At 41.9% G+C, this 13,783-nt stretch overlaps 1 protein-coding gene across 2 annotated transcripts in view; it reads left to right on the top strand.

Annotated features, from left to right (window-relative positions):
- Nucleotides 1-268: 268 nt before the first annotated feature.
- PKP4 (plakophilin 4) overlaps nt 269-13,783 on the top strand; it is a 38,148-nt gene continuing 24,633 nt past the window's right edge. For both annotated transcript variants that reach the window (XM_065750835.1, XM_065750836.1), the window contains exons 1-2: nt 269-402; nt 9,547-9,659. In XM_065750835.1, coding sequence (XP_065606907.1) covers nt 274-402; nt 9,547-9,659 — 242 coding nt within the window. In that variant the 5' untranslated portion in view covers nt 269-273. The remainder of the gene's footprint in view (nt 403-9,546; nt 9,660-13,783) is intronic.

A 13,783-nucleotide genomic window follows, 5' to 3' on the forward strand; every position in this document is an offset into this window, starting at 1 on the left:
GTAGAATTTTAAAATAGTTTTTAAACATGGTGCTGCCTGGTAGTGTCTGCCTGCCCCTATGGTCTGTACTTCACTGTGATTTCAGTTGTGAAGACGAAGCGCAGTAATAGCACAGTGCTCATGCCAACGTGCACTGAAGTTCTCTGCTATTTTGGTTCAGTTTGAAAAGGTTTGAGAAAAAATGAGGGTATGTAATCCTAAAGACTTTTATTGACTTCAGTGTCCCTGGCAAAAAATGTAAACTGTTTAAAAATGTTTTTTATTGCAGGCGAAATGCCAGCCCCTGAGCAGACCCCAATGGTGGAAGAGGGGTTGCCACAGACAGCACAGGAAACTTCCACCAGCCCAGGGATGGAACCCGAGGCGACTGCCACCACCATTCTAGCTTCTGTAAAGGAACAGGTACGTGCTTGGCCTTAGTAGTTCAGAAACACGCTGCTTCAGATTGAACCATCTTTTCTTTTTTTACTATGTTGCTGGAAAGAAGTATCATTTCTGAAGTTTATTTCCTACTATTAGTGTAGGCTATTTTACAGGTCAGAACATTGGAATCTGAAAGGGATCGTTTAACTGCAGTAAACAGAATCATCTTTGTGGCATTCTGCATCCATTGCAATGCGTGCACTGTTATAAATCAGATTTGAGATGCAGGTTTATCGTTTAAGCAGAAATGCAGGGAAAGCCATCCACCCACATCATGGAGTTGATGCAGCCCTGGGAACCAGATCCTTTTGTCGTTCTGCAGGTTTGTGTCCTATGTTTTACAAAGAAACGTACTAACTGAAGATGTTGTTACAGGGGAAAAGAGAGGGAATGGTTTGGCTTTCACTGTTAGAATAATAGATGAAGATCATCACTTCTGGTTTAATATGTAAACTGTAACTTACAAATTTCAGAATAAATATGTTTTGTCAGTTTTAGACATTTCAAACTAAATCACTACACATTTCAGCTATGGGTGAAAGCACTTCATACGTTATTATTTGTCCATTATTAATATAATAAAAAAAAAAAAAAGGAGGGGAAAAAAACCAAACCAGGATTAGATTATATGGTCTGGATACAAACAGATGTTGTACCCTTCAGTCTTAAATGAAAACTTTCTGCAAGATGCTGAAATTTGGATCTCCATTTCTGTGGCTAAATGCTAGTTTTGAAATTTCTTGGGATGGAAATAGGCAGCCTGTTCATTTCTCAGCAGTACTCAAACCCGTCTTCCCGTGTTACGGATATTGATGCCTGAGGCTATCAAGATGTGAGTAATCTCAGTCAACTGGGTTAAAGTGATCTTGAGTCACCTCATATACAACACAGTTGGTCTTGTAATCTTAGCTTATCACAGATATCAGCTAGAATTCATTTGCTTAAAGTTCATCCGTGGTGATTTGAAGTTAGTGCGTTTTATTTTGCTGTGGATGAGGAACAAGCTTGTGATGGAGGTTCGGGTGATGAGTTCATTGCAATAAAAGGGGGCAACGTGATTCCCGGCGACCACGAGCTGATGACTGCTGGGATTGCTTTCCAGAGGCCCTTTTGTGCTCTTTTAATGTAATACTGTTTAAACTGAACATACAATTATGACAGCATTACCTATGTTGGATTTATACATAAGTGTATACAAAAAAGGCAGTTGCTGACATATCCTTTCTTACCCAAGAGACATTTTTTTTTAATCGTTGAGAAAAAAATTGATGTGGAATATTTCTTTTAAAGAGGCGATTAAAACCTCTTCCCATTTTCATAAGAAACACTATTAATGTATTGACTATTCAGTTACTCCATTGTGATGGAGGGGAAAAATAGAACTGGAATCGTGTTTTATAATAGTTGGTGAAACACAAACATCAAAACTGTAGTCTAACTCTGAAGACTTATAGACGTGTTAGAATGAGTGGAAGGAAAGTCATGCTTTGCCCTTGAAAATCATGTGAAGGCACTAAGAACCGAAGTGCAGCTTTCTGTTATTTTCTTCTGTTGATATTAATTACAGACAGACACTGACATGTTCAACACCCTTCCTGTATGGCAGGAAGCCCAGAACAGGATATTTTCCAGTGCAGTTATTTACTTTATTAAGCTTGAAAAGAAGCTAGTGTGATGTTTACTATGGCTCAGCTTCCTTTAAGTCAGGAATCTCTCTTTATTTGCAGTGGATCTGGTATTTGGACAATAGAGCTGCCACACCTTAAATTCATTACTTTAGAAACATTAGCTAGAGTGGAACTACAGTTCAGGGGAAAAAAAAACACTTAAAGATTCGGTACAGTTCAGTGAATAAAGTAATCAAAACTTTTAAAATTACTGGAGAAGAGTTCTGAAATAGGCAGGTACACTTATGGAGTGGCTTTGTTATGCAATGTCTGCCACAGTGGCATATATATGACTATATAAAAAGTTACAGTAGGTAATAAGCCCATTGATATGACAGGCCATTTCTAATAATTCTCCATTTGTTTCTTTTTTAAATATTGCAAATCAGTTTAAAGCAACCTTTAACAGGAGCCTGTTTCCTGAGCTTTGAAAGCTGCCCTCTGAGTTGTCAGGCAGATCATTAAATATCTGAATTGTATTTTTGGGGAACAGTCATTTTCACCAAACTTTAATGAAATAAACAGTATAAGAGAGAGGAGAACTAGATTACTTACAGCTCTGTATGCGCCCTTCTGACGAAGCTCAGTTTTATAAAGCAAAAACACATCCCTTCACAGTGTAAGAGATGCCCCTGCCACTACTGCAGCCTGATGGGGTAGGGAGGATTGTTCTTTGACCTGGAGCAGCTCCTGTTTGCCTGACCTTCTTGGATGAAAATGAGCAAGGACTGACCAGAAGCTGCATTTCTGGTAGTGGATTTCCTTTCCGAATGCAGGGAAGTTCTAAGTGTAGTGAAGTTGAGATGTGTTTCGGCCCTTTCTTCTGTTAATAGTTGTATGGATCTGATAGTGTTTGGTTTCATAGCATTTCTAGAGGGTTTTTTGGTGTTTATTTTTTATTTTTTGTGTTGTTCCTTGTTCCTTAAGGGTTTTTTCTTTAGAAACACAAAAAGCAGCAGCTAGCTGTCAACTACTTGTCTGGATGAAGTTATGGATTACTGGAATCACTGCCATTTTACAAGTGCAAGCTTTATGCTACTGAATTTGAAATGAATTGCTTCTGAGCAGACAAGATTGAATGTATGACTGGATGGTTTAAAGCTTAATTTCCTGCTTAGTGTTAGTTTTCCTTTTCAGTGATTGGGCTGAGAGAGGAGGAGGTCTCACAGGAAGAATTGTCCGTGGCTTCAGCTATGGAAAGTGATGTCAACATAGTGCTTCTAATTTCTTTGCCAAGGAGAAGCAGTTGCAACAGTGGTAGATAAATGAGCCATGTATGTATATGGATGTATTATGGTTTCCTTGGTCTAGTTGTTTTTGTCACAAAGATGGACAGCTTTTCACCCTTTCCTTTGTAAACAGGTGACAATAGACTGAAAATGACTGGATGTGCTTCTGGGAGAATAATCATAAATCTCATAGGGTTTCAAAAGGTTTTTCCTAGAAGTGTTTAATTTTTTCAGCTCTTCAGTAAAAACGTTTCATTTTGTAGAAGTACACTGAACCATGTACTTAGAAACATAACTTATTATTTTTGCTTCTCTGATGAGTATTACTTAGATGGCTCTTGAGATTTTTTTGTTGTAGTCTTCACTGTTTCTTCTGAGAAGAAACTGCTTTTGAAGAAGGGCCTGCCTAATCCTGTGAGTACCCATGAAATGTATTGAAGTATACCTCTTGTAGCACTGTTGGATTACCAGCTTCTGCTCCACAGCAGCTGAACTCTGATCAGCAGCCAGCAAACAGTGCACGCAGCTTCAGCAGCCAGAGGAAATATCCCGTGTTGTAACAGAGTTTTCAGAGGATGCTGCTCAAATGAAGTCACTGAATACCTCAAGTGGCTTTCTTCCTTTCTGTTGTTGACTACGAATACTTTTCTATGAGTTGGTTAAATTTTGATCCCTCTTCTGCTAGAGCAGCACTAAATTATTTTACCAGACCAGTGAACAAAGCGGGCATCAAAGTATTAAGGGCTTTAATGGTCTACTGCTGTTGAATGCAGAGTAAGTGTAATCAGCCAATAATTGTGGCAGTGTGATTTCACAACCTGTAATCTGCAATTCACTTTGCCCTGTCCACTTTTATTTTTTGTCTTGTATTTTGGAAGCTACTGAGTTACTGAGAACATGAAAATGTGGTCGTGTGCATGAGTAACCTTTTTTACTGAGAACTTTAAGGCTGGTCTAATATGGCTGATTAAAGGTTTAGTGTTGCCTCAGACTGTGGTAGAGAAGTTGACATATCGTGTTACTGGAGTACAGTATCCAAGTTGGGACAATATTTCATTCAGTGTGTTTTAGTCAGTTCCTGAATCTGTCTCAGAATTACAGCAGGTGTGAGCGTGCAGGGCTCCGCACGGATTGTGACGTGAAGAAGGTGTAAATGAACTTAATTTAGTTTGTCCTCATCTCTTCTGCACTTTTGTGTCCTGGAAATATCCAGGGTGCAGTTGCCTTTCTTTGGCACCATTCATACTTTCATAGGCAGTGAGAGCTGTGTGGGTCTGTGCTGTAAGCTGAAGGTGTAACTGCTGGGTGGAGGCATTCCCTTCACACGCTGGCTGTTTCCTTAGGCTGCTGGCTGTTTGTATTGACTCAAACTACTGGAAGAGGCTCAGCTGAATGGTTCAACTAAGTGTCATCATTAGGAAAAGGTTTTGAAGTTCAGATTAGTTACTTCTCAGCATTTCTCAGACAGTGACATTTGGCAGCTTAAGCAGCTTAGTGTATCACAACGCTACTGAAGCTTGAAATAACATCCCATCCTGGCCCTGTGTTCACACAGCTTGTTTCAGCAACCATTCAGAACTGGTAGAAGCAGAGATGCTACAAGATGCATCTCCTGGTGGCATCAAGGACATCATCTCTCAGGCATCCCAAGTGCCTGATCCTGATGAGCAAGGCCACGTGAGTTTGAGTGCTGCCTTTGCTTGTGCCATTGCTGCTGGTTCTTGTGTGTGTCAGAAAGCCTTCCGTTAGCCAACAGGCCTTTCTGCCTTTTAAACTTCTGAGTTACCTGCATTCTGCCAGAGGTTTCAAATCACAGCAGGACGAGTGGGGATAAGGTTCTTTTTATTTTTCAGCATTATGAATCATTACTCCTCATTCTTATCCATAGCACTGAAAGAGAAAAGTTCCTGGTTAATGAATAAAAGGTCATTGGATCTCTGCAACGCAGAGTTACCATGGAATTATTCAATTGGTTCTGAGTCTTCTAGTGTCCAAAGCCAGCAACGTGAGAGTGATAGTCTTTATGGTCCGTCAAACGAATTATAGTCCCCTTACTTTTCATTTTTTTAATGTATGTTTTAATAGCCAAGCATCGCGTGTTCACAACTTCTTTTCACTTGGCCGGGAGCCACAAGCCTGTGAGAGGAACTCACTTCTCAACGAAGAGGGCGGTGTGTTTTCAGGATTGGTATAGACTGTCTCATCTGGGGCTTCTGGCAGCTCAGGCTTCTTGATGAGGTCGCAGAATCACCGCAGAACAATCAGTGCTTGGCTGCAGAGCTTCTAGCACTGAGTTTGGTCTGCTGTGGTATACACTACAGTACTGGCACCCCATGCAAGGTTTGTCCCTGCTCCAGAGCCTTCTGCCTCCAAGAGGAAAGTTACAGAGCTCTGGAAGCTTTCCTGCCTGCAGTCTGAGTCACTGTCTGTCAGTTGTATGTTTCTTGAACCATGTATGTGCTTCTTCTCCCTGAAAAGTCATCACAAAGATGGCTATTTTTTTTAAGATAGTTCCATATTTGGAAAAATGGCCTCTGTTTTTGCAACGAAATTTAGGTTACAAATACACACCACTGTGTTTTTATGAAGTGACTGAGTGGTTACTGCTGACAGGTGGATAGAATTAGGATTTTCTTTGATTTTGGAAGAGAAAAATAGCTCTGATCAATGCATTATAATGAATGTTGTTTCAAAAGATTTGGTTTCTCTTCCATGTGGTATAGAATTGTATGCTATCATCCGCATACATGATTTTAGTATGGCCTTGCCACACAGATGTTCTGCAAACAAAAACAAGCATAGTCTTTATTCTGTTTGACTCCTGACATCTTGTCACAAGGCAGTGGTGATTTTGGTCTAGACCAGCAGCACCTTGTGTTGCCAGCTGCCAGCGCCCTGTGAAGCATCCTGCACGAGGAGCATGCTGTCCCACTCCTTTCAGAGCAGCTGGCTGGGGAAACAAATTCAGAAAGCTTCCTGCAACGAAGAGTGTATTACCTGAAAGGCAAACGTGGGCAGCAGGTGTTGGTTCAGAGTGCCATTCCCCCTCCTCCCAAATTTTTTGTGATTAGCATATGACTTGCATTTAAAGTAATAGTTACAAAAGCTTTTTGGTTCTGTGTTCTTGTTATGGGTTCTTGTGGAACTGACTTTGGGGTCTAAAATGAAGGATAAATGGTGGATAATCAAACTGAAGAGTAGGGCAAGGCAAATGATATGAAGGAAGCATTAAAGGTTATTATAAAGGAACATATGTGCACAGGGAAATACCACCCTGTTTCACCTGAGGTACTTGGCACTGCTGATGTACCTACGCCATCAGCTGTTCATTTACAATACTTTTCAGTTTTTCTTTCTAATCTCCGTTTCTGATGTAGAACACCACTGACTTTTGGTTTCTTAAACACAGTGAAGTAAAATTTATCCCAGAGTTGTGGTTGCTGGAAGGGGCCTGAGGAGCTCCCCCAGCCCGACCTGCAGCAGCTGCACACAGCATCCAGGTGGGTTTGGATCCCTCCAGAGGTGACCCCCACCTCTCTGCACAGCCATGCCAGGGCTCTGCTGCCCACATAGCACAGGAGCTCTTCCTCCCGTCAGAGGGACCTCCCTGGGCTGCAGTGTGTGCCCGTGCCCCTTGTCCAGGTGCTGGGCACCGCCAAACAGAGCCTGGCCCCATCCCCCTGCCCCCGCCCTTTAGGTGGGGGTCAGCACAGCTCAGACCCCTCAGCCTTTTCTCCTTAGGGTGCTCAGCCCCATGCTCTCCTCCTGTCCCCATCAGGAGGTGATCCAGCCCCAGGAGCTCCGCAGCCCTCTGCTCTCCCAGCTCTTCCCTGCAGAGGAGCTGCCAGGTCAGTTCACTACTCCTGCTTCTATTTTCCATCCCAGTTCACTACTCCTGCTTCTATTTTCCATCCCAGTTCACAACTCCTGCTTCTATTTTCCATCCCCTTTACTCGATTCCTGCAATTGTAACTGTCGGAGCTGTAGTATTGCACCTTTTCTTTTGCACACATCACTTTTTAATTGATTTACTTTACATATAAGCTTTCTAGACTGTGTCAACCTGTTTCTTTTAGTAATTTACTGTATTTTTTTTCCTTCTGAAAAGCAAAGTGGCACAGTTAGAAAGATGCTCAGTAGTAATATTCACCCTCTAAAGCATCTTCCTGCAGAAATGTTTGTGAGCCCCAGGTTAGGGCGCATCTGTCTCTCCTTGTTTGCAGGGACAGGTAAGTGATTTCTACTGTAGGTACAGAACTATTTTGAAATCAAAATGCTTTGTGCCATGGGAAAAGATTGTATGCCTGAGCTTAGGGAAAGCCAGATGGTGGGTTTTCTTAGGGTTATTTTATCTGAGCCCAAAACAATCAGAAGCCATTTCAAGGTTCCAGAATGTCACCTGATTAATAAAACATGTTGACGTTTTGCTTCCAGAGGAAACCTGAAGTTGAGTTTGAGCACTGCCATCCAGTTGGAGCTCCTGTGCTTTCAGCTTGGCACTACGCTGCACTGTATGACTGCTGCTTTCAGGCTCCTTGAAATCCATCCATCTCAGTGTTTTCCTGTGTAACGTTTGGAGCAGCTTTGATGAATGCTATGAATGTTCAAGTATTGTTTGGCCAATATTTGATTAGGGGAGTGGAGGCGTGTCAGGTGCATTAAGATGCTCATCCTGTCTGATTATTCTGGAGAATATACTGTTCTGTTGAAATTCTCATAGTGGAGCAGTAGCAGAAAAAGGCAGTCCTGTTCCGTGGGTGACGCTGTGTCCCATGGTGGTGCTGGGTAAGCTCTGCACGCTGCAGGCAATGAGTTTTGCCAGCCAATATTTACAGTGTGAGGATGTGTTTGTTCAGTTTGGTTATTGAGCTTTAAAAAGTGTTTGAAACTGTCTGCAGTGATGTGTCTGTGCTGGGAGGGGCAGCTGCTTGTGTGGCGTATCGTTCCCTGGCCCGCTTGTTGTACGGCACTCAAGTCACACCTTCAGAAGGAGATTTCTTTAATTTACTGTTCTGAGCAAGGTAGCCTTCAGGTGGCTTGCTGATGAAATCAGTGCTAATTAACCTTGTATTTGGAGTTTCATGGAGGTGGTCTCCTTGCAGACATCAGGAGGAGCGGTATCCCACTCCTGCACGGTGCAGCCTGGTGTCGTGGTGGCAGTTCCTGCACTCTGCAGCTGGAGAGGTTCCTGCTCAGTGCTGGGGAGCCAGGGCTGCATTGCTGAGCCACAACTGATCTGCCTGAACAGATGCACAAACAGCAAGGAGCAGAGAGCTCTTCAGGGAGCACTAAGGAAAATAGTGTTTAAGCCTCGTTCTGTGTCATGCAAGGTGTGAAAGAGCTGTTTGCATTAGCTATAATCCATGAGTGAAAGCGACTTTTGTGGTGGGGCAAGACTAGCAACTCATATGTAATGTAACTGTGATACACATTCATCAGGAAGAAGCTTAGCAGTAGTTTACTTTTTAAAATTAAAGGAATACTTGTATTTCATTTGCTTTGATATATATCAAAGTATTACTTTAAATAGTATTCAGCAGTTCAGATAATGTTCAGGGAATGAGAACATGAATTTGAAAAATAACACAGGTTTGTTTGTTTTTTTCTATCAGTTGCTCCGATAGAATCCTTACCTGTAATTACAAACCCTAACAGTGGAGTAACACTCCCCTAACATCCCCTGACTGCAGGGTAGGTCTCAGGGCACCGTGCTGCTGTTCTTTTATGAAGGCTGAGTTTGGTACTTTTGACCAAGAAATACAACAGAAGCTGAATGAAATAGCACATCTCTATCCTCAGCCAGTTTCAAATAACAGTCTGTGAGTTTCTGTGTACAGAAGTCAGAATGTAATGTAGCTTAGGACTGGAAGTTTTGCAGGTGGAAAGGATAGAAACAGTGCTTTCCAGTGCACCTCTGTTTTAAACAACACTGAAGACTTTGTAGGCACCAATTTTCTTCAATTGTGACAGCATAAACAGATACTAGAAAATATAATCATGGCAGGAAAACATCCACAAATGCTTAAACTCGGGTCCTTCTGTGGCAGATAATTAACTTTTGCATGAATCACTGATTTAGAGAACCATTAAATTCCCACTTTCATCTACTAGTTCTGCTGAGGGAGACTCCAAAGGAGGAACGTGACTGTGATGAATCTGATTTTTTTTTCAGAATGAATCCGTACCCTTTTTTTAACATGAAGAATGCTTCTCTTTTGAAATTTCAGGAACTCCAATTTCAAAGACTTACCAGAGAACTGGAAGTGGAAAGGCAAATTGTGGCTAATCAGCTAGAGAGATGTAGGCTGGGAGCAGAATCACCAAGTATCGCCAGCACAAGGTACAAGTCCCAGTGACTTCACTTTCATATACCCCATAAGTTAAAGGGCCTCCTGTGTCCTGTTTCCATCTATTTCCACTAACAGCTGCTCACCTTCCATTAATATCTGAAATACAAATAGATAGATTTGCTGTTAAGAGTTATGAGACAGTTCAAAAAGACCTCATCATTGATTACATAAATGCCAAGCTTTAATTTCACTTTACGTACATTGAAATTTGTTTTTAAGGTTCAGCCAAGGAGAAATGCAGTAGACTTGTAAATATTTGTGCCAGACCAGCAGTGCAAGTTAATTGCAGTAGCCCTGACTGTGTGCTTTTCCTGAATTAGCTACCTAGTTTCATCCAGCTCTTCTGAAATCCTTCCCCTTGTTCATTGCTTTTTAGGAAATATCTCACTGTTGTTGTTAGCATATTTGAAGCAGTGAGAAACACGCCTACTACATTTAATGTACAACAACAGTACCTATAGCGAAGAGCTTAATTAATAGTTCAGCTGTAACGAGTATGCTGATTTATTTCTTTCCTATTTCTTCATTCTCTTATGAAGCACTTGTACCTACATTTCAGGTTACAGCAAACTTCATTTTGACATACACGTAGACAATGTGCTCTGATCACTGTAATTTTTTCCTCGATGACTTTGTTTCTATATTCTTTCAGCAGTAAACTCAGGTATCATTCTGCAGAATTTCCTTCTGAGATCATAACAAATATTTTCACAGATCAAATGAGAAGTTATTCCTACAAAAACTTAAGAAAGTGGGCATGACTATTTGCAATAAATAAATGATCCTTTGCACCACCTAACACAACTGTTTTACTCTATCACAGTACCCGGCTTACGTTTCTTTTGACAGTATTGCTTGTGTCATGAGAGTTTCTGTTTGAGAAACTTGATAATACTCAAAAATACTCTTTGGCCAGGACTGCTGCTCTGTGCCCTTCCTGCTCACCCATCTTTCCTCTAGGTACTGTTCAGATTTTGTTAAGAAAGATTAATTAAAAAAAAATAAAACGTACAGAAGAAAAAGTAAAAAGTCTTTGGTGTTAATTAGTTGTGAATGTCAGAATGTCCAATTTCAGTGAATTTTCCTGAGTAGTATACAAGGGAAAAAGTTTTCTACATCCCAGCCTAGAGAATTTGGTGAGCAAAGAGCACTACATACCTATGAGATGTGTGTGTAGCTTTGAAATAATGTAGCTTCCAGTATCTCCACAGTGAGTTGGAAACTGTACAGGTAGGACCTGGACAGGCTGAGCAGTGGGCCCAGGTGAGCCTCATGAGGTTCAACAAATCTGTGTGTCAGTCACATTCTTCCATTTCTTCATGACCAGCTGCTTCTGGTGCTGATAGTCGAAAGAATTAGGGTGAAGCAACAGTTTGGAGGAGTTTCAAAGTGGGCACAAATATAACGGCAAAATTTATAGCTGAAAAAAATATCTGTGTGCTTCCTCAAACTAAGTGATGTATGTATCTTGCTAAGCCTGACAAAGTGGAAAATAAGTATGAAGAGGCACCTGAGGCATAAAAAAGCTTGGAATGCTTAGCTGCAAGAGCAAGTGGGGATGGCTCCCAGCCTGCTCACTGACTTACACAGCACAACGATATTCCAGCGAGCCGAGGACTTTCCTGTATGCTCTTATCTAAAAATAAATAAAAGATGTATATGCCTTATTTTCACTGTTTGTTCAGGTTTTCTTCCCCTGAGGAAATCAGCAATGCTTTGTTTCCAAGATAGTGCTTTAATCTTCTTTAATGCAGTTAAGGCAGCTGGGAGCATGTCGTGTCAGAAGTCCCAACTGGAGGCTGTGTTCACCTCAGTTGTGTGGCAGTGGATTCCTGCAAATCTGCGTTGGCCTCTGGGGATGGTGCAGCTTGCCAAAGGGATGCTGTCCCCCAGCCATGGGTTCTTCTGAGCCCGTTTGGTTGTTGCAGCTCAGGCTGTAAGCTTTCTGCACTTCACTCACTGAGGGACTGTAACGTGGTGGGTAGAGAAGCAAGAGTTAGATCATCTGCAGCCCTCACTTAAAACATGTTTTTATTTTTGTGTACTTGTGCATTACTTGGCTGTTAAAATGATTTCTTCTCGTCATTATGAATGGGTATTTTGCTCAGCCTTTCTAAGATCTTTCATGCCATCCTGTATATTTTGCAACACCTTAAGAGACTGAAAGGAAACGTGAGGATTAGAGTTGCATGTAAGTATTAAACGTTTTTGATGTGTTATATGCTACAAGATAGTGATGACAGAGTGGGAAAAACAATATGAAGTTTCGGTTTTATCTTCTTATTTCTTTGTGTCGTGTTATAACATGCACAGGTTTCTCTGAAGAAGCCCTGGGATGTTCAGCCCCCCATATAACACAGCACTGCAGTAGCTTTCCGTCTGTAGCGTTACTGATTCAGTCGGACTCAGTCCTGCGCTGCCACGTGTGCTGCAGCACGTGCTGATGCAGGTAGATATCGGGATGTGTCAAGGGGCACAAGTCAGACTCAGTGTGAAATGCATTGCCTAACCTCTCAGGCGGGACTGCTCGGTGACTCTCAGGGTCAGCTCCTCTTGCTCTTCTCATGAGTTACCACGTGTAGCTCTTGAAAATTGTGTGGTTTGAGGAAGCAAAAGGCTCAGAGTCATTAATTCAGAAGTAAAATATTGCACTCGTGATAGCAGCTTGCCTGGAACGCTTTGAAAAAAGTGGCGTAAGAGGCACACTGGTCCTGGTCACTCAGAGAATCTCTCTGAAATGCTCTCACTGCAGAGTTGTCTCAGGAAATGAACTCATTTTTTCTTATACTCCATTTCCAGGTAGAAAGAATAACACGAACGGAACCGTTTGTTTGTGTAACAGCACTAGCAATTTTTCAAGGTTTTTCATGTTTTCTTCAGAGCTTCCCAGTTACCTTTTTGATTGCAGTGACATGTCAGAAAGTTCCACTGCAGTTCCCTTCGGTTTCTTCCTTGCTATGTAGGATTCCAGCTTTTCAGGTTGCCCTGGGCATGGAAATACACTAACCATGTTTGCAGGCATGTTGTTAGGGGTTAAGGTGGACATAAAACCTCTGTTGTGTATGAGCTGGTCAAAATATTCCCTTCTTTGCCTATAAAATGGAGTTATCCACTTGAATTATTCCCAGGTGTTTAATGAATGCCATCTCCAGGTTACAGAACTCCATGTAGAGGTCCTAAAGCACTGCAGCTAGAAGAAATCCTGGGACTCTTCTACAGATCATTTCTCTCATTAAAACATTAAGTCACTTTTCTCTTTTGTATGAGCTGTTTTTTAATCTTACAGATTTTTTTGTTCCTCATGAGTAGACACAGAACTGTGCCAGAGGCTTTGCCAGAGGCATCTAAGCATGGAAGTGCACTGATAGGCGTGCTGCTCGCTTTGTGCTCTGACTGCTTTGGGCAGCTCTAAGAGGCAAAAGCTGTGTCAGGCTGCTCCTATCAGACACGTCAGTAGGCTGGGTTCAGGTAACTAACTGAAAACTCAAATATCCAGCACGGTCATTTGATCTGAGGCACCTTTAAAAGGTGGCAGTGGACAGATAGCTGCTTCTGAGCCACGCAAGCCCATCAAGAGTTCTCCCAGCAGTCAGCTCAGCCTGAGCAGCACGTGTTTAAGGCTGTCCGAGGTGGGGCGCGCTCAGCAGCCGGGAGCTGTTCCATCGCCTTCTGAGGATGGTGGTTCTGAGCGCTCACTTGGCTCTGCTGTGTTGTTCTGCTTCCTTTATCTTCTAATGGAATGGATGTGGTTTCCTGGTTTTTTTTTAATTACATTTTTTCTTTTCTGATAACCAGAGCAATTAAGGAACTGTATTGTTCTTGGGTTGTTTTTTTGTTCTGTTTTGTTTTTCCTTTTCTCCTGGAACTTTGCTTTGATGTCGTGTTTACCCAGAAGAAGCAAAGCAGGTAACCGGGAAATTTTCTTCTTACAGCTCTGGTGTTGTGTTTTTGCTTTCTGTTTGCACAGACCGTAAGCACTTTTGGAGTTCTGTCAAAGCTCTGAACGCCTTTGAAACAGAGGAAATTTGCTTTTTATGCCGTTTGATTTCTAATTTTCCAATACGTAAAACCGTGGTTTACTGATGAGATGCTGTGGTTACCACCGTGCGTCGCT

The sequence above is a fragment of the Cyrtonyx montezumae genome, unplaced genomic scaffold (assembly GCF_038088225.1).
Source record: "Cyrtonyx montezumae isolate F1298 unplaced genomic scaffold, pur_monq_1.0 scaffold_7, whole genome shotgun sequence".
NCBI classification, from domain to species: domain Eukaryota; kingdom Metazoa; phylum Chordata; class Aves; order Galliformes; family Odontophoridae; genus Cyrtonyx; species Cyrtonyx montezumae.